Below are 19264 nucleotides of genomic sequence, written 5' to 3' on the forward strand. Positions count from 1 at the left end.
TTTGTTCCTCCCTCTCTCTTCCTCGAGTGTCAATTCCTCGAAACACAATCAAAGGATGTAGAAAAGGAGAGGGAAAGAGAACGAGACCCAAAAAGCAAACTTACCCCTTTCCTCCCCGCGCCTGCGATTGCGATTATTCCGCACATCCCGGGACCGGAAAACGCTGTACAGCAACCACCCTGCCACCCAGTTGGGTCCGTACTCGCCGCCGCCGCCGGTCGTACCGCCCCCTCCTGGCCCTGTGGCAGCAGCACCCACCCCGGTGGTGTTGATGGTCGAGGTCACGACCGCCCCGCGAGCGAACAGCGGGCGGGTGAGCGGTCCCGCATTCCGGGCGATCTCGAGGATCCCCCACCGTTGTCGCTCGGGGCGGATGTGGTGCCAGAAGTACGGGGGTTTGGTGGCGGGGTCGGCGGCGATGCTGTCCAGGAGGTTAGAGCGGTCTTCGTTTAGGTGGTTGTAGGTTAGGATTGCTTCGTCCTGGTTTTGGGAAGGTGATGTTAGTTTTGGGGGTTGGGATTTGGGGGGTCTTGCAATTGGGGTTGATTTGAGGATGAGGATTGCGTGTAGGGCAGAACTAGATTGGCTGGATGGGGACATTGTGTATAGGTAGAAAGTGTGTTTGTGTGTGGGATCCAAGAAAGTTGTGTTCGAGGCCTTGTCGTATCATCACCATGGAAATTACACGAGTATAGAAAGAAAGCGAGAACGGGGGCCTTCGGGGTAAGAAGATACAGGGAGACAGACATGCTTGAACGGGAGCATGCACAGTCGATTATTCAATACATAAAAGAAAAAGTACTCAACTCACCCTCATTGCACGATAATACTGCTCGTGCTGCGGATCATGCGAGTTCAAGCCTAGGGCTTGCATAAACTCTTCCTTGGAGGCTCGAGGGCCCACAGCCATGTTTTCTTACTTCGTGCGAACAGGTTGGGCCGAGCAATAGAGAAATAACGTAAAAAGTATTGTGTCTGGTCTTGCTCTGTGCAAATTTGATGAATGATTGGGCAGGATTGCTGGGTTAGCTCGAGGGCCAGTGTAGGTTCTTGAACAGGAAGGAAAGGGAAACGATAGCAATCAAAAGAAGAACAAGAATGAGAGGTGAATGACCTCCTTTGTCATGGAATGCCCAGAGTCTGAATAACAATAGAAGAAAAACAAAAAGTTGATGCGCAGTCGGTTGTTCGAGGGGTCACTGGTTGATCATATCTAGATATATAGACATTTCGATCAGTCCGTGATCCTACCCCCATCACACCCCCCTGGTCTCCTGGTTTGTATCCAATCTCGGGGATAACGACTGAAGAAAACGCAGAGAAGCGTGGCGAACGCCTGATTAACAGGGGTTTCCTCTCTAATGAAGTAGGCCAGTTGAGTACAAGAATAGTGGATGGGGGAGGAGGGTGGTTGTAGAGAATCAAACAGATGGCCCTTGTCATTGGAGACCAATTTTTAGAGGGTGGGTGTTTTCTCCGAATTGGAATATGAACAATGGGATAGAATGGAATGGATCTGAAAACCGAGAGAATGAGATGGATGGTAATTCAGTGGATTAGTTGTACGACGAGGTTGAATGGATCTGAACGAGGATTGTCAGTTACGGTCAGCTAAGAAAGTCAAGAGGGACAGATTCGGGGCGGATTGCCACAATCGTTCCAAAAGGGGGGGATTTATCAGATGCCATAGGATCTGCCCTCTGCTTGTGTATCATCTTGTCCTTGACTTATGATCTAACTCGCACCAAGCAAGATAGATAAGATGCATAGGTTGACGAGGAAGTAGGGATGGAAGAATGAATCGTTGAAAGACATCCCCATGGATCTGCTGCAGCTGCACCGTTTCTCGTCCTCAGTTCAAGGTAGAATTTCGGGCATCACAACCGCTCTTCCGCATCTCGACTTGAACAATAAAACACCAGAGAGTGAGAGAACCGTTTGACTCCCAGCAACCCCGGGTCGGAATCATCCGTCATCCGTCCCACTCTATAGGCAAGGGGAAATGGTGGGGAGTGTATGTATGTATCCGATCGTCAGGAGATATGTCTGGAGACAAGGGGCGACTTTGCATTGGATCAATCGACTGAAATTCCGAGATTGATTGTCAGGCCATTTCTTGAGGACTTTTCAGGGACAAGGGGAGGAGGCCACAACAATGTGATGAGATGATGTAGGGGGATAAGTATTGAACGCACAGCAATGCAGTGAGTACTGTACCTCGAGAACGAGTCACGCGATCCGTACCAAGACCATACTTGCATGCTCGACTGACCTGATGAAGCTGCTAGGTTCAGGTTTGGCATGTAACATACCCTCTTGTCTTGAGGTGCATGGAGACAGAGCACACGTTCCATCTCTTAGAAGGGTCTGAATTCCATCCATTCAATCCGGTTTGTTAATCATGGTAGGTTGGTAGTCAACCGAGACATTACGGGAAATCTCAGTGATGAGACTGGCAGAATTCAGCTTTAGTATTTTGTCCGGACAAAGGATATCAAAGAAGGGCAGAAGGGATGTGCGAACAGTCAATCCATACAACCCCCCACCCCCGTCTAACCGTCGGTTGTGTAACCAGACCGTGCTTCATCAGGTTAGGGAAGAGTCAGTTGTGGCTGTCAATTCCAGGGGCCGAAGATGGTGGGAACAAAAGACACAGCTAGTAGGATGTCCTTCGGCCAGGAGGATGGATCAGGGAGTCGCTTCATCTGGCTGATGGACAGATCGGTGATCCATCACCGACAACCAGGTAGAAAAACCCGGAGAAAACAAACACTCCGGTCTGGTTTGCATGGTCCGTTGTGGTTTGTCCAGAACCCACTCTATCTTGACTGCGGGCAATTGAATTGATCAATCAGGAGGTGCAACAGGGAAGAGAAGGTGGGGAGGGGGACTCGGGAGAAGAAGAACTTTGGGTATGCTTGGAAGCAGAAGGAAATACAATAGGATAACGTACTGTAGCTGGAAGAGGTTTCCACCACTGACGGCACACACAAACCAGCCTCACTCTGTTTGTTGACAGTTCTTCCCTTCCCCCTCAAAATACCATAACCAAGACCAGGCTAAGACATTCGGTCGCAGTCAAACAGAAAAAAAGGCGAACCGACTCTCGAAATCTCCTGCATGCACAACGCTCGATCTACCTCCGCAACATCCCAGCAGCACATCCTCGCTGCCGAGTCGCCATTCCTTTCCCTCCCTGAACTCTCGGCTCCCCATAGGTTGCGCAATCTGGTCTTCGTGTAAAGGTCATAAGTGAGGCGATGGGTTGTACATCCAGACGGAGGAATGGATGGGTTCGACCAAGACCACATCTACCCACGCACAACCGTACAAGCACTCCACTATATACACAAATACACATCACGCATACATACCTTTCCATCCCGTCTCGCATCCCCTCTTCCTCTTAAGTCGCAAAGCAGACAGTTGACGTGGACAGGTCGGTTCTTCCTTTCCCTTCGTCCTCCTCCCAACCCTTGACCCTTTCGCGCGAGAACGAGTCAACTACCACTAGACTGGCGGGTTAAGGGTAAAATGAGAAGAAGAAAAGCAAATCATCTACCCTGAGTTTGTCTGTTTGTCTGTCTCATCCTAAGGTCCCTTGGCTTGGAGGAATCACAGGTTCATATACAAGGTGGGTCTAAAGAAACAAACGGCGGGCTAGAGTTCAACGCGAACAAGACGGAAGAACGGATAAGGGGGGGGGGAAAGGGAATTGGGTATTAGATGAGAAATTGAAAAGTGCGATCAACCCTCGTGATGGTTCGTGACGACGACGACGATCATGATCATAACATGCAAGAGACAAAAATACAAACGAATGCTGTAGCTCCCTTCCCTTTCTCCTCGCTTGTTGTGCAGCCTTGATGGAAAAGACTACCTATCTTTTAGTGTGGTGGAGGGGTGGTGATTGGCTCTCGTGGTCACCTCTCCGCTCGGGCGGTATCGATTTGCATTTGGGTCTTCTTGTACGGAGTGTGTGGCCTCACTCCCTCACGCAGCATTATTCAGTTCAACTCAGTAACCCAGCCTGCTTGCTTCATCTTCTCTCTGCCTTGCCCCTGTGGCCATCTGAATTTCTCGAAGAATTCGCCTTAATCGTGGTTTAGGGGCTTTCGCCATAGTATCTGCGCAAGAAATCCTCGACCTCCTTGTAATCCTTCTTGACTTGGGTCAGGGTCTTGCGGATGTTCTCAAGCGAAACCTCCTGGTCGGGCTCATCGTTGGTGCCAGTCTCATCCTTGCCGGCACCGTAGTGCTGGATCTTCTCACATGCGTCCTTGACCTTAATCAGTCCCAGAGTGGCGGAGGAACCTTTGAGGTAGTGACCCAGAGACGAAAGCTCGCCCAGGTCCTTGTCCGCGCTGTTGATATCAAGGGTCAGTAACGACTTCAAAGAACGACGACCATGACTTACAGGTGCTTCTCCATCTTATCGAACGTGCTCTCTGCCTGATCGAAGAATCCAAACACGATGCCTTTGCTGAAGTCATTATCGCCTTCATCATCCATTTCAAGGATCTGCTCGAATGTGTTTTGGTCGATGGTCTCAGACATTTCTGCCAGCGTGGTTGGGGGGTTGGCGGCGGCGGTGCTGGTGGCGCTCGTGGTGGCAGGAGCAGCAGAGGCACCGCTACTGCTGCTCTTAGGGGTATCGGCAGGAGGAGCAGCAGTAGCGGCGGCGGCGGCAGAAGCGGTGGTGGTCGTGGTGTTATTGGGGGTGTCGTTGGTAGCAGCGGTGCTGCTGGTGCTGCTGATCTTCTCCTTGGGCTAGTGCGCACAGTTAGCATTTACAAACGGCATTTCTGGACAGGGGGCTCGCGGGTACGTACAGACTCCTCCATGGTCTTAGTGGTGGTGCTGGGCGCCATGGTGGAAATGGGTGGTGGTGAGATGAAGCTTGTCACTCGGTTGGCTGGATCGGAGTGTGGAAAGTGACTCGTGTTGGCGGGGGAGGGGAAGTCCAAACGCCCTCTCGCGATCACCCGAACTGGATGGATGGCTCTTGCGCGCTTGTCTTTTGTTTTGACGCGGTGGGTCGGTCTATTCCGGATATTCGCCGAGCCCAAAACAGAAGCCTGCGAACACTGCGGGTATACTTAGGATTGGGGGGAGGAAAATTACACGGCACGAATCTGTAGAGGATTCACTGGTCAGTTTTGGCCTTTTTGGTCCGCATAGCATGTTTACAACGACAACGGCAGCAGTAGTAACAGCAGCAACAGCGACGGCAGTGCGACAGGATCCTGGCAAGATGGCCCTACGCAATGAGGGTGTTACGACAGGTCATCAAAGAAATCAACCTAGCATCACACAAAGAAATCAAATGATAGAGCAGACTGTTAAAACAGCAGTGCACACAAGATAGAAGAGATTGGGGGAATTTGTCAATTCAAGATTGAATCCCAGGAGACAAGGATGTGAATAATCAAGGGAAGCTCAACGGAGGGGGAAGGGGGCGAGGGGCAAGAGAGGAACAGACAAGGAATCTAATTAATTTGCAGCTGGCGAAGGTTACTTCAGATATGCTCTTGCCACCTGGGGTAAGGTATCAAAAGAAACCGGTGAGGCTGGGATCCCAAGCTGAAGTGGCGTGTGAAAGATGAATGAAAGGGAAAGGGAAGGGATGTGGTGCGGTGCAGATTGCAGATATCAATCAACCACAGAACATACACTAATCAGGGCACATATGGAGATCACCTAGTGAGAACAGCTGTCTGGATCAGGAGGAGACGAAGTCACGCAAGGTGGCCAGTGGATAAGGTAATGAAAAAGGATAGAGGGGGAGGGGTAGTGGTTGTGTAAAGGTAGAAGAGAAGACAGCCCAAATGTCAAAAGCGGAAGCAAGCACAAGCAACTGGAAAAGAAAAAGGACAAGAACAAGAACAAGAACAAGAATAAACGCGTTCCTAGTGAAGCACGAAGAGGGGACTTTTCCCACCTTGGACCTAATTTCCTTTCCACAGTTCAGCTGTTTGAGTATCGAATAGTCTCAAGCAACCCTGAACACCTCTGACGGAAAATAACCAAATTAAAATAGATTAAGAGAGATGGGGAAGAGATGATGACGATAAGGCAAAAGAGGCGATGGGACAGGAAGGTTCCCGATTTGGACAAGTGACTTGGATGGAAGTATTAGCGAAGAGGGGAGGAGGGGAAAAAAGAAGAGAGAGCGAGAGAGAGAGAGAGAGAGGAGAAAGCGAGATACGCAGAAGGGGGATGGCGATTGAAGTTCTCTTTTTCTCCCCTTCGCTTTTGTTCATTGGGATTTTTTATTTTTTGTTTTCTGGTTTTTCTTTTTTTTCCTCTCTCCTCTTTTTTCTCTCTCTTTTACAGTTTGGTTAGGCGCGCCGTCAAAGAGGAACCAGAAAGTGGAGGGGCACAGAGAAAGAACGGAGGGGAGCAGGTGGGCTGGGTTGGCGGACAAACCGATAAACAGATCAAATAAAAATAATGAAGAATGATACAGTATGGTACCTACAGGAGGTAAGGCACTTTCTTTTCCTTCCTTCTCTTTTTCGTCTCTTTGGTTTTGTTTCTTTTAGTCAGCTAATTGGTGGTCAGGTTTGATCTAAGATTTTGAGAAGTGCAGAATTAGTCCCGATGATGAACACGATTTGCAGTTAACAGTCAAATCTTAATTGCAAAATACTCCCGGGGAATAACAGAATAGAGAAAGACACAGAGCATGCGGTGCCTTTGATCCCAAGTGGAATGAATTACTTACGGGTAAGTTCCTTATTCTGGATCAGATGGTGGTTGGTACAGTGGATCTGCCCTCAAGGGACGAACCGAAGGGGGGGAGAGGGATGGGGGGGGGGGATTCAGTGAGAGGGAAAAAAAAACGAATATCGGAAGAGGCAAAAGATGGGGACAACTAAATGGAACAAGTGACAGGATGGAGGTTGATGCGAAGCGGTCAACTTATTGGACACCGGCAGGGTGGGCTGCAGCAAGCATCATACAGCAGACCACATCAGAGATGGAATTTCGATGATATTCACTCCAATCAGAGAGTAGCCGCAGTTCAGTGGCACTTGTTAAGAATGAGGTGCACAGAATTGAACCATTCAATCTATTTGGGATTGAGAGTGATAGTACTGAGTACTCAGTGAACTATCAAAAGAACTGAGAAAGTTTACAAACCGTCGGGGAGGTGGGATAGACGGTGGGGGAGGATTCGAAGAACGATTGTTATTGCAGAGACAACGACGATCAGTGCTGGGTGGAAAAAGAGAGAGCGGGACTCAAGCATATAAAACAGCCGATGACGGGATCCTCTGGCGTCATCCCGAAACTTGCGCCTGCTTGCGGGGAGCTGCTGACTGATATCCCAGTCAATGTCAATGTCTACTTCCATTGATGTTGACCGTATGTTGCTGCTTGTACTCTCTTCTTCGACTCTTATCATCTCATCCATCACCTGCACAGTCTGACTCGATCACCTACATACCTTGCCAGAGTGCAGGGTAACATTGATGCCCGGATATATGGGAGCCAGCCTGAAGAAAGAAACAATCCACAAGGAAGTGAAGGGAGGAGGAGGAAAAAGCCTCAAAAAATCTTTAGGTCAAACATTCCACAAATACTCAAGCCAGCGATTGGCGAGGAGATGATGTGGGGAGAAGAGCCCAGAAGGAAAAAAAAAAAAGGCGTCAAAAAAGGGAAGGACAAACAGCCGGGACCATCCAGCCCATTCATTCATCCATGGTGGACGGACTAACCCCAACCAAGAATGCACGATTCCATCATCGTCACCTTCCAGTCTGCGCCCATCAACCCAGTCAAAATGCCTTTCTTCCGAAATTCAGAATGAAAAGAAGAGAAAGAGAAGACAGATATGACAGGCATCAAGGGGGCTGGGCTAGACTGCCTCACCAGTATATTGGCAAGACTTGCAAGTCTGAGAGCCTGGGGACAGACCTCCGTTGTCTCACTCTTGTTGGCCTATCTTCATGCATTTGTTCCCTGACTTCCTCGACCAGAGTCAAACGAGGGAACGGCCGATTCGCATTCCCCACCCGGAGGGTGATGCACGCTGAAATCATAGGGCCACAACTGACGTAGGGGGTGTGTCCGGCTTCGAGATGCCTTCTCTTCGGGTATTGGCGTCCATCTCCACCACTATACTGTACAGTACACCACCCTATGCCTGACACCCTCAACCAACTTCATCAGCAAGACAATAGGACTTGAGGGCACGTGGAGCCAGGAGTATCAACCCTGGTACAAACCTGTATACCTATGTAATAGGAATAGAGCTCCCTGCCTTGAAATCAAGAAAGGAAGCGACATTGGTACATCCCGGGCGGAAAACGCTCGGGAACAGCAGCGGTCCATGCATCTCTAGGCCCCATCCTGTTGACGATGATGCTTGCGACGTTCCGCGTCGACGCCGGATTGTCCGACTGCCAGCCACCACCACCACTACCACCACCATCACCACCACCGATTCTGGACCCTGTTCAGGTTTGAACTCGCCACGACGTTGCCCGAAGTAGGGGGGGAGAAGGGTTCTGGGCCCTTCAGGCTTCAGGGGTCGGCTGGTGTTGGTTGGACTAGTACCAATGGTGCAAACACCAGGGAATTTCATGCTCATCAGCGGACACGAAACGAGGAATCCTTCCCTTGACTCAAATTCCATGATTCCGTCCGTCCGTTGGCTGCGAGGAGGAGGAGCAGTCACAGGCAGATTCACGACCATAGAACATGGGAGATTTCGGTTTCAGAGCGGCCATAATTGGAGCTCCATGGCGTACAGGGTCGTTGTCCTTCAAAATGCGAAAATCGAGAAGAACAAGTTCAATTGATGGGTGTCCATCTTAGTGAGTCTGTCTATATATCTACAGCTGCGAGAATTAGTGGAGGGCAAGTCGTCATTGAACATGTCGTTGCCCTGGCTGTTTTCCTTTTCACTTTTTACTCCTTTTCTTTTTTTTCTTTTGGCAGCAAAGATGAAGAGATCCAGAAACAACCAGGACGCATGAACGCCGATGAAAAGCCCTCTGGGGCTGGCGGGCAGAATAGACCAATGGTGTAGAGCAGCTGGTTTCGAGTGACATCATAGTGGGGGAAGCATACTGCCAATCATGACCGCCGCTGACGTTAGCGGGGTTTTGCCAAGACAGCCAAAGCTTGGGCCGTCGCCCACTCATTCCTTTCTCCGGCTCAGCCTCCGAGCCAAAATGACTTTTGCTTCTTCGATTTGGAAATTAGATTTATTAGTCTTCAAGAAGGTGATTGCTGAGGGGATCAATTTGTGCACTTACAGTCACAGAATTACAGTAATAGAGACTCAGAGAAGGAGTCCTAGTCTAATCTTCCCTGACTCAAATCATGTGCCCTAGGTGAGGTTATCTTGTGGTTGCTCTAGTCAGCGCCACCGACAGCAACCGTAGGGCCTAAATTTACCGGAGACTCGGAGCCAGACCCTCCACTTGCAATACATGTACCTACTCGAGTACGTACAAGTGGCTTTTCTTCGCTCCGGCCGATTCTCGCTGTCAATTCCTCCGGCAACAGTTGATCGCAGAGCTCGATTAGGCAATTCTTAGGCTTGCCTGCGCCAGTTGCCCGTCATCAATTCACACAAGATCCTCGCACCATGCACATACATGAGTAACAATACTCCCTTCCTTTCTTCGGGGGGACGGGTCATTTGCTTCGGGTCACGACCCCTTTGCTGCTATGGTTGACATGCTCATATGGGAAGGAACAGAGCACCGCCAGTCTGCGCTGATCACGGTAACCATTGCATTTGTGGTGCATGATCTCTCTCTCCCCTAACTCATCGCAGCTACTAGTCTACTGTCTGCCCCTCTCTCTAGTGAGAGTTACTGGGGCACTACCACTCACAAGTACGGAGTAGTTATCTCGTCCCTATCCCACATGAGCTTTGACATCTCATCTGTTTGATTGATGGCTGTGTGATCAAGTGATCACTGCAGCGCACTACCGTATCACTAGCCTCCGTCGTTCAACCCCACGAGCCATGACATCAGCCTGCAGGAGATGGAACCTTGTCTGACCCGACGTCGTACCGTCGGAAGGACTGCCGTCCGTCAGTCTAGTCTTGCTTAGTAGGGGATGTGGTTGTGGTTGTGGTTGTAGTTTCCGGCCCCTGCACCACCACTCATCATCCACTACAGAAATCTGTGTACGGAGACTACTTCTCTCACCACACATCTTGGTTGAATTAATGTAGTACTCCTAAGATGCTCAATTGGCTTGGGACCGTGCGATATCCATCTCAGGACTGTTTGTCTGTGTGTGTGTAGATAGGTACCCAGTAAATGTCTACCTACCTGCCTGTGCAGACCCTAATCTGGGCCCGGACCCCAAATGGCATACATGGTTATACATAGGCTGAGATAGAAGACTATTGAGGGTCGAGAGGCACAGCCATAATGCAGCGTTTTATAGATAGATACAACAGGGGCGGATCCCTGTCAGTTCCTGACTTGACAGCTCAGTCCATTCAGCTTTGTTTGCCGTCATCTCAACTGCGTCGCAACACGCGGGTCCCCTCGTCAGGATTGGGGAGGGTAGTCTGTAGACTCTGTACTGTACTCATCGTATACAGAGTAACTTGGTATTCCGTACACAGCACAGACAATGTAGTTCCAGATCTCCATTGATCCACTACAACAACAAGATAAACCAGAACAGGACCAGATAATCAAAAAAGATCACTCCCAGGCTCAAAGCTACAGTGGTTAAAGCGAGACGGTGAGGAGGAGAGAAAGAGGGGGAGGGGTCAAGGTGGCTAGTACAGGCGAATTCCAATTGTAAATATGCACTTCTTAGTCTACCGCCTGTAGTCTCCTACGTATGCTATTCGCTGGCTTGGGTTTCCGTGGCCCGGTGGAACCTCCTGCCCTGCCAGCTTCGAACAGCTGCGGCTGCGACTGCGTATCTAGAACTCGACCTGAAACTTCCATTTTTTCCATTTCCATTTCCATCTCCATTCTCAATGTCTACTAGTCTAGACTATCGAATCTAACCCCCCTCCCCCCCCCCATCCCCCATCTTGGAAGAGGCAAATCTAAGGTGGCCACAACTGCCGAGGATCGGTTATTTCCCTGGTCAGCCAGAAAATCCGTTCGCCCATACCCGATCCCAGTGCCCACACTCCTCTCCCCCAAGCGAGATCTTGGTTCGGTCACGCTCGCCTGGGGATCCGGGAGGGGGAGGGGGAGGCAGACGCTTGCTTCGTTCGGAGCAGTCGGGTGGCTGAAATCTGATATCGATCGATCTGCTGAACTTTAAGGGGTCGGTCACTGATCGACCAGAGGCATTATCTGGGTGGTATGAACTAGGGCTGGTTTTTATCTGTCGTTTGTGGGTTTGTGGCGCTTGATAGGTTAGAATTCAATGTCTTGGGAGTCGGTAATGGTATCCTTGTGCGTTTGGCCAGTTCATGTTGGGAATATTGAGAAGACATCGAGTGATGTTGACCAAGAGCATTAGACCATGGAGCGCTTGCAGGGTCTTTCCTTCGTCCCCCCCCCTCCCTAAGACTTGTTTATGATTTTTGTCTTCTTGACTGCTATGCCTCACATGCTACCGACGTTCTCAAGTATCCTGCTGAGTTTCGTCTTGGCGACAGAATCTTTTGGCATGGGGTCTCATGCTCAGGCGCCCCTGCTGCTGTGCTTCAAAGTATGGGGGTTTAGTGACCTGCACAGAGACTATGGAACTGTGCTTCTGGTTGCAGGTTCATCAGGTTTGAGCGTCATGGCCAGCGAAGCAGTATAGCGCGTCTTCGATCCTTGATTCGATGGGCGTGTCCAGAGTCAGGGGATGTAAGCACCATTCTGGGGATATCAAGGAAGTAGGATCTGAATATCTAAATGGGATTCACAACAGTAGTGACTGCGACTTTCATCCCACCATTACTTATCTGTCGAAATGGTTCAACCCAGCAAGCATACCCAAAAATAGCTAATATAGATTCAATAGCATAATGTGCAAATCGTCGTCCCAATACTCTCCACTCACCGGCTTGTTCTTCTATCTCCCCATCACATTCAATGTCCACCGAAAGCAATTGCAATTTATGCTGGCAGAACACATACCAGGAGGCGATAACAGCCCTGTGACAGACAATCCTAAGCCAACGCTTGCTCCCAGGGTGAGGGTTCTATCAGCCCTGTAGGCGTGAGCTGTCTAAGAACTTCCGTCCGCCATCCTTACGAGTATATCGATTCACTTAAGCAGAGGGTATCATGCTCCTGATGGGCGGGCCAGGGCCGAGGGCTCTCGTGAGAGAGAGTTGCCGTTTTGTTTTGTAAAAGTACAGAGCTCTGCTTGGCCGACCATGCTCATGCTTCTTCGACATTGGGCAATCAACACTGGTAAAATGTGGATGTCTTGCGGAAGGACTACTGTCTCCATCTCAAAGCAACCTCTCAAGCTTCCACTAGCAATGACCACATTTAAAGTACACTACGCACTGGAAGTGCAATCCCAGCGGTAGGATGCTACAATTGTCAAGTTTGTCTTTTGCACCAGGAAGCCTGGGTCACGCGGCGAATACAGAGTGAAAAGCGATGGTCTCTGGCCCCCACCGATACCTAGGCAACCAACAGGAAGTCATGGTCTTTTCAAGTTCGCATTCAATGCTGTCGTACATTCGAAGGGATGGCGCGCGCGTCTATCCTTCATAACTGTGACCATGCTCCTTCCCCAAAGATCCTGGAGGAGCTAGATATACTGAGGGTGTCTTCCTCGAGTGGCCCATGTTATGTCATCGCCGGAGCTCAGAAGCAGATCAATTGTAAATCTGTCCCTGACTGATGCGGGGACCGCTGCGGTGCCCACTCTCCCCGATGCTCCATCGCTTCTGGAAGAGTAGGCGTAGGGTTCTTGTGTATCTGAGTCATCTGAGTCGAGGTTTGCAAGACAGGAAGATAGTTAGGCCATTGCACGGAAGCAGTCCTCGGGGATGGGTTTGTGCGCACGTTCCAATAAGCAGAGAGGGATTGATTTAGTGTAAGGTATTTGGTCATCAGTGCAATGCTCAACAATTCGCAAGCAGGGCGGTACGGAAAGTTACTGAGAGGATTCGATATCATAAAACTGCAAGATGCTAGACGTTGGAAAGAGGTCACGAAGAAAAAGGGCCATTGAAGGGAGATGTAATCAGGAGAACAGATGCGAGGCTGTCCAAGATCTTGGGTCAATTGCTACTTGCAGTTCCGGCTTTGCGGGAGGAGATGTCCCTTTTAACTTCTATGGATTTAAATTGTTTGCGCGGTTGTTGTTCATCCCAGTCACGGGGTCATGGCTGGGAGGGGTGGGATTACGTAGTGAAGATTTGTCCCTGAGGGCCTTTGACTCCTTCGTAGCGACTTCAACGTTGGTATGATTATTTGAGATTGAGCTTGAGCTTGTAGTGCGAGTGCTTACACAGATATGGGCTGGAATCTAGACAGTCATGATAAGATACACTGGTACCGGACCTTGAGGAGCGTATTTTGCGAGAAAAGGGAATAATATGCTTAGACAATCCTGAAACATGTCGTGGGCCAGCAAGCACACGCCAAATAGCACGTAGCATAATCACCGTATCCTTCATGATAAAGGCATACTCATACATCGCCGGCTCAGGTCTGGTTTTAAAACGTCCTTGTGATCTCATCCGCAACATGTCAAGGATGCGTTCAAAATCCTATGAGCTTCATCCCCCTAAGAAGGCCTTGCGCATTCCTCTGGACATTCTCAAATCTCATACAGGAGCAAGATTCGCTCTCTAGGTGGTTGAACAAAGCGGCCAAAGCGCTGAACTGCTTGCCACAGCGGTTGACATTGGGACAATGATAGATTCGCTGCTTATGCGTAGGTGAGTTCAGGTGCTGACTGAGCGCGGATGAAGTTTTGAACGGTCTATGGCATATATAGCACTCCCAGGCACTCCCATTATAGGCATTTGAGGAAACCAAATATTCACCGGATTCACTACCATGCCACTCAAGCAGCTTGTTTGTAATCTTGCCTTGTTTGTCAAGACGACGCACCAGGTCATGGATGGACTCGCGGTTGAGATTGGGAGCACAAGTGCAGGAGCCGGTCTCGAGATGATGAGCCACTCCACTAGCCGTGGTGAGCGTGTTCTTGCAGAAGGGGCAGAGCATGTTCTGGCCGAGGTGAATCTTCGATTTCAGATGCTGGGGGTGAAGAGGCCCGTCAGTCATCATACCGGAGTTGTAGATATTGGCTATCTTGCCTTACCTGCTGCAGGTTGTTTTCGTTTTGGAACCATCTGTCACAACTGGGGCAGTAATTGCGGAAGTGTGCCTTTGCGGTCATATGCCGATTCGCAGCATCCTGTGTGTAGAAAACTGCGTCGCAAGTCTCGCATTCAACCTGGGGAGCCCAGTGCTGCAGAGAATCCATGTGGCGATTGGCCGCCCGAGAACTGTAGAACATCTTGTCGCATGTTTCGCACGGGAACCGGGGAGCATAGTGGCCGTAGTCGGCCATGTGCTCATCTGCATCATCCTCTGTGCGGAACATTTCATCGCAGGTTTCGCAGGAGTAGTCGTACGCATAGTGGTCGTACTCTTGCATATGGTCCTCTGCTTCCTCTTCTGTGTCAAACTCCTCCTCGCAGGTCTCACATTCAAATGTCTCCCAGTGCCCCTTAGCAGTCATGTGCTGCTCACAGGCAGACCATGAATAGAATTAGCGAGAACATGTTTCGCATTCGTACATGTTGAGTATGATGAGCTTGTCATACGATGGTGGGAAAAAGTCTTGGTCGTTTGAAAGGAAGCGTTGAGAGTAGTTGCTGGGTTCGGAAGACAAGGACCAAGAATCAGGAGGTGCAACCTAGATCAAGAAGAGAACTCTAAGCTTTGACCCTCTGAAGTCGAGATCACGTCTGATGCCTGTACGGGGGAAAGTTCGAAGTAATGTTTGGTTTGGCGAGAAGGTTGCAAAGGCGGGAGAATCATATGTTAGGATAAATTCACCATCTATGCTTGAGATGTCACTAGGTTGGGCTTTAATGACTGGGTTAGCCATCACTGGCAGTCCAGGCGGTCGCGATCTTTCAAAAACAACCAAGAAATCCTACATCACTCGAAGTGCCTTACTCCTAAGGTGTCTTATATCCCAAGTGACGCTTGAGAGGCTCACAGCGAAAGCTAGAAGACTAATTTCAATGAAAGCCTGCAGCCCTGACAAAGGTTGTCGTAGGCAACCACGCCGATATTCAATGCGCATTATGTAGAGGTTCTGGACACCTCTTGAGGTATGGAAAGAGCATACAGAATAAGAGTTAGTTCTTTTCTGATTAAGACTGCGCGAAACAAGTAAGACTTTCGACCTATAGTTGATGCCGCATAGAATATGCATCAGACCAAGAAAAGGGCTAACCCATCTTCTTTTGAGATCTACCTGCGAAGGGAAACTGGCAATCAAACATCATGAGGAACGATCAACATAGACATCTAGCTGAGAAGCTATTGTAGGAGGGAAAGTGGAAATATGGGATTGAGGGGTTCACTGGGTGCTGAGTAGATGGAAAGGACAGGGTATAAACAGGATTGTGGAATAAGGATAGCTATCCAGACATCAGACAAGCAACTATTTACAAGCAAGAGACTTCCCTTTGCTTACTATCTTTAACGTCCATTGGACGGAAAGTCTCTGTCTTCCCTTTCTGACCCGCTTCCACCATGAAGCATGCCTTTTCTTCCCTCTTTCACTGTAAGGTCAAGGCCAACTCGCCGTGCCAGTAAATAGATAGCCTGGCTCATAACTCTATCTCGGAAAACATAGCAGCAGGATTTGTGATGTGGGAAAGACATCCGACACAAAGAGAAGGTCGAGCATATGTGAAACACAATCAGCATGCTAACAACTTGTAAGCAGTTTTCTATACAACTATGATTCCCTTCTGCACTTGTTCCCCTGGCCTACTGAACCTTTGTCTAGGCTGGACCAGAATCTATATGACCTCTCTTACTACCTCTGACTGCAACTTAACTGGCTGTTCTGCAAAGCATGAATGTTCCTGTTTAGTCGACACGACGGTAGGTATGGGCTTAGATTCTCGTTTGGTTCGAGTGAGGGGATATCGGTATGCTATATGTGGAGGTCTTTGATGCAACCTTATCAACAAGCAGTCTTTAATATCTGTGGTGCATTTTGGTTGGGGGATGTAGGGTCGATTATAGAAATATCAAAGAAATTCGAAGCGGTAAGGATGAGATACAGTAGGAGGACAAACCTGACGCAGGGCTGCTTATCACATTGCAGTTTAAGAAAAACATTAAGATAAATTGTCAGAAGACAAAAGCTGGTCCAACTAATGCACAGCAGTACAAATATGATGACTTGGTTTCTCTACTTGATTCCATCCAGATTTTCTGTAATTTGCGTCTAGTGGACGGGAAGTTCCTGACCGCATCTGCGGAGCATGCTTATTTCCCCCAATTGAATGTATGTGTAAGGTATTGATGTGTTGATACCAGTTTCGGGTCGTTCGACGGGACTCAAAATGAGTCAATCAGTGCCCCAAAAACGAGCACGTAGCGCTAAAGCGACTATGAAAACCTTCTTGAGTCGACAACGTATGACTAGTTGTGATCAGAGGAATGGCCCTCGGTTCCGGGATAAATTATGGATCATCGGCACGGAAATGATATCCTTGAGATTGAGGTATTGACTTGAGGTAATCCAGGGGAGAAAAGATGCTATTGGTGATGTATCCAGAGGAAATGGGGTCTTGCTCTGCATCTCCATAGCACCTAATGCAGCCATGACATCTCCAGCTCCAGCTCTCCTTTCTTCGAGTTACCCCAAGGTCCGGACAGTGTAAGATAGTCTACCCGACAACAGCCTGGAGGAAGCGGGGGCGTTCCGGATGCGCCGATCACCTGACCCTCTCTAAGCGCTAGTGTCTCTCCGCTATCCCGCTTCCAGCCCCGATAGCGAAGCTGAGCCCCCCGATAAGGAGTTCCCTACACGTCATCGCTGTGATGCCAGCTAAGTAACAAGTATGTCCTCGGTCGCCAAAACGGCCTGTCCAGCATCAAGCGGGGATGAGAAACATCTCTATTGGAATCTGCGTAGAAGACACTCCCCGTATTCTGAGGGTTATAGCCGGAGCCGTGCGAAGTAGGAACACGAGCGAGGACTCTTGTATCCGGGGTGAGATGCCGACTGGTGGCGTCAGTGGCGGATGCGGACGGGCGTTGCCCAGACCGTTTCACTGCGGCCGGAACTGATACCAGGCATTCTTCTCTGGCAGACAACCAGACAGCCAGACACGGCTGAGCAGGGCGAATGTTTGCCTGAACCCAGTTAGAGATTTCTTTTGCACCAAACAGGCTCTTTTGGTTGCGTCCAGGCGAAAGATAAGCAACTGCCCGGGAAAGCGATGGGTGAGTCTTGAGTCACCCCATGGTTAGAGCGCAAGTTTCTAGTAGATTCCTCCTAAGCGCGCAGGAAATGAAGTAGATTGGAGGAGCCAAATGACGCAGGATCATGGCAGCCATTCACTTTCCGTCTAGAGGATTAGTAGTGCGAGAATGGGCCAGGAGATGCTAGAATCAACAGGTACAGTGAGGGGGGCGCTGACACTGACTAACACGGTCCTCTACATACATAGTCACTCACTATTAAGCCAACTAACCCGACTAACCCGACCTGAACTGTCTCTTTCACTGCCCAGTGCCTAATTAAGTATTCCTTCCTTCCCTTGCATCACGTTATCGGGCCTGGTTGCCTATCACTGACCTGTTCGACTCTGACTAAGGCGCTTCGCCTCCGCCGCCGCCTCCCCTCATCTCTCCCTCTTCGCCCGACTACTTAAGCCTTCTTCTCCTGCTTTCACCCACTTCCTCCTTCCTCCTCCCATCATCCATACCTCTCTGTCATTACACAGATTCATCTGTGCTCTACTACCCACACTTCCCTCTCACGTAACCTCATTATCCTTGCACACCGTTTACTGCAGTCTTCTAGACGTCTTCCATCATGCAGATCTTCGTCAAGACGTGTGAGTATCATCCATCATTAAACCAAATCTGAGACCGATTTCTGACGCCACCTTTCCGTCTAGTGACCGGCAAGACCATCACCCTTGAGGTCGAATCGAGCGATACCATCGATAATGTCAAGTCCAAGATCCAGGATAAGGAGGGCATCCCTCCCGACCAGCAGCGCTTGATCTTCGCCGGCAAGCAGCTTGAGGACGGCCGCACTCTATCCGACTACAACATTCAGAAGGAGTCTACCCTTCACCTCGTGCTCCGCCTTCGTGGTGGTATGCAGATCTGTAGGTTTCCTTGCTATAACGTGGATTTGCCACCCAGGTGGCTATGGATACCGGAATGAATACTGACTTCATCGCAGTTGTCAAGACACTCACTGGCAAGACCATCACTCTCGAGGTTGAGTCAAGCGACACTATCGATAATGTCAAGTCGAAGATCCAAGACAAGGAGGGTATTCCTCCTGACCAGCAGCGCTTGATCTTCGCTGGCAAGCAGCTTGAGGATGGTCGTACCCTTTCGGACTACAACATCCAGAAGGAGTCTACCCTTCACTTGGTCCTTCGTCTGCGTGGTGGTATGCAGATTTTCGTCAAGACACTCACTGGCAAGACTATTACTTTGGAGGTTGAGTCATCCGACACGATCGACAATGTGAAGAGCAAGATCCAGGATAAGGAGGGCATCCCCCCGGACCAACAGCGTCTGATTTTCGCTGGAAAGCAATTGGAAGATGGCCGGACCCTCTCTGATTACAACATCCAAAAGGAATCCACTCTGCACTTGGTGTTGCGTCTGCGTGGTGGTATGCAGATCTTCGTCAAAACGCTCACGGGAAAGACGATCACTTTGGAAGTTGAGTCTTCAGACACAATTGACAACGTCAAGAGCAAGATTCAGGATAAGGAGGGAATCCCTCCTGATCAGCAGCGTCTCATCTTCGCTGGTAAGCAGCTGGAGGATGGCCGTACACTCTCTGACTACAACATTCAGAAAGAGAGCACACTGCACTTGGTTCTCCGCCTACGTGGTGGAAACTGATTCTTTGGTTCTTGCACAGTTCCAGATTCACAGGTTGATTGGACTGCATGGCGTTCGGAAGGTTTTTGATGGCTTTTTATGACACGGTTAATTCGAACATACCTCATTGTATCACCATATAAATGGTGTTCTCTCTTTGCTTCACAGAATAAGACAATCTTCGGATTATAACAAATTCGGCTTCTCTTACATCTCGTAAGGACTTTTTAATATGTAGT

At 49.5% G+C, this 19264-nt stretch overlaps 6 protein-coding genes across 6 annotated transcripts; 2 read left to right on the top strand and 4 right to left on the bottom strand.

Moving 5' to 3' along the window:
• Positions 1–48: 48 nt before the first annotated feature.
• On the bottom strand, positions 49–910 carry BO86DRAFT_376000 (uncharacterized protein; the record flags this gene model as incomplete). The annotated part of the gene is made up of 2 exons (XM_025670508.1): positions 49–480; positions 812–910. The coding sequence occupies 2 exons, from the start codon at positions 908–910 to the stop codon at positions 49–51; spliced, it is 531 nt and encodes a 176-aa protein (XP_025531557.1).
• A 2839-nt stretch (positions 911–3749) lies between these two features.
• On the bottom strand, positions 3750–5088 carry BO86DRAFT_163247 (Hpt domain-containing protein). Its single transcript, XM_025666436.1, has 3 exons — positions 4833–5088; positions 4418–4770; positions 3750–4364 (listed from the first exon to the last, which is right to left on the bottom strand). Exons 1-3 carry the CDS (start codon positions 4869–4871, stop codon positions 4106–4108), a joined length of 651 nt encoding a protein of 216 aa, XP_025531558.1. The 5' UTR covers positions 4872–5088; the 3' UTR covers positions 3750–4105.
• Positions 5089–7564: 2476 nt separating this feature from the next.
• BO86DRAFT_163047 (uncharacterized protein) lies at positions 7565–8155 on the top strand. Its single transcript, XM_025666435.1, has one exon. The coding sequence runs from the start codon at positions 7708–7710 to the stop codon at positions 8065–8067; it is 360 nt and encodes a 119-aa protein (XP_025531559.1). The 5' UTR covers positions 7565–7707; the 3' UTR covers positions 8068–8155.
• Positions 8146–8808, bottom strand: BO86DRAFT_163280 (uncharacterized protein). Its single transcript, XM_025666437.1, has one exon. It carries the CDS (start codon positions 8702–8704, stop codon positions 8243–8245), a length of 462 nt encoding a protein of 153 aa, XP_025531560.1. The 5' UTR covers positions 8705–8808; the 3' UTR covers positions 8146–8242.
• A 4856-nt stretch (positions 8809–13664) lies between these two features.
• Positions 13665–14571, bottom strand: BO86DRAFT_304267 (uncharacterized protein; the record flags this gene model as incomplete). Its single annotated transcript, XM_025667607.1, has 2 exons — positions 13665–14168; positions 14233–14571. The coding sequence occupies 2 exons, from the start codon at positions 14569–14571 to the stop codon at positions 13665–13667; spliced, it is 843 nt and encodes a 280-aa protein (XP_025531561.1).
• A 3032-nt stretch (positions 14572–17603) lies between these two features.
• BO86DRAFT_354400 (ubiquitin family protein) lies at positions 17604–19218 on the top strand. Its single transcript, XM_025669579.1, has 4 exons — positions 17604–17694; positions 17768–18010; positions 18074–18289; positions 18367–19218. Exons 2-4 carry the CDS (start codon positions 17989–17991, stop codon positions 19044–19046), a joined length of 918 nt encoding a protein of 305 aa, XP_025531562.1. The 5' UTR covers positions 17604–17694; positions 17768–17988; the 3' UTR covers positions 19047–19218.
• Positions 19219–19264: the final 46 nt, after the last annotated feature.

The sequence above is a fragment of the Aspergillus japonicus genome, assembly GCF_003184785.1.
Source record: "Aspergillus japonicus CBS 114.51 unplaced genomic scaffold BO86scaffold_5, whole genome shotgun sequence".
NCBI classification, from domain to species: Eukaryota; Fungi; Ascomycota; class Eurotiomycetes; order Eurotiales; family Aspergillaceae; genus Aspergillus; species Aspergillus japonicus.

Excerpts from the sequence above, each read along its gene's own strand:
- BO86DRAFT_163247 (XM_025666436.1), bottom strand. The coding sequence starts at position 4,871 with ATGGCGCCCAGCACCACCACTAAGACCATGGAGGAGTCT. Across the intron at positions 4,771-4,832 it reads CTAAGACCATGGAGGAGTCT|CCCAAGGAGAAGATCAGCAG; the intron begins GTACGTACCCGC and ends TGTGCGCACTAG. Across the intron at positions 4,365-4,417 it reads GATAAGATGGAGAAGCACCT|CGCGGACAAGGACCTGGGCG; the intron begins GTAAGTCATGGT and ends TGATATCAACAG.
- BO86DRAFT_163047 (XM_025666435.1), top strand. The coding sequence starts at position 7,708 with ATGGTGGACGGACTAACCCCAACCAAGAATGCACGATTCCATCATCGT.
- BO86DRAFT_163280 (XM_025666437.1), bottom strand. The coding sequence starts at position 8,704 with ATGGTCGTGAATCTGCCTGTGACTGCTCCTCCTCCTCGCAGCCAACGG.
- BO86DRAFT_354400 (XM_025669579.1), top strand. The coding sequence starts at position 17,989 with ATGCAGATCTTCGTCAAGACGT. Across the intron at positions 18,011-18,073 it reads GCAGATCTTCGTCAAGACGT|TGACCGGCAAGACCATCACC; the intron begins GTGAGTATCATC and ends CTTTCCGTCTAG. Across the intron at positions 18,290-18,366 it reads TCGTGGTGGTATGCAGATCT|TTGTCAAGACACTCACTGGC; the intron begins GTAGGTTTCCTT and ends ACTTCATCGCAG.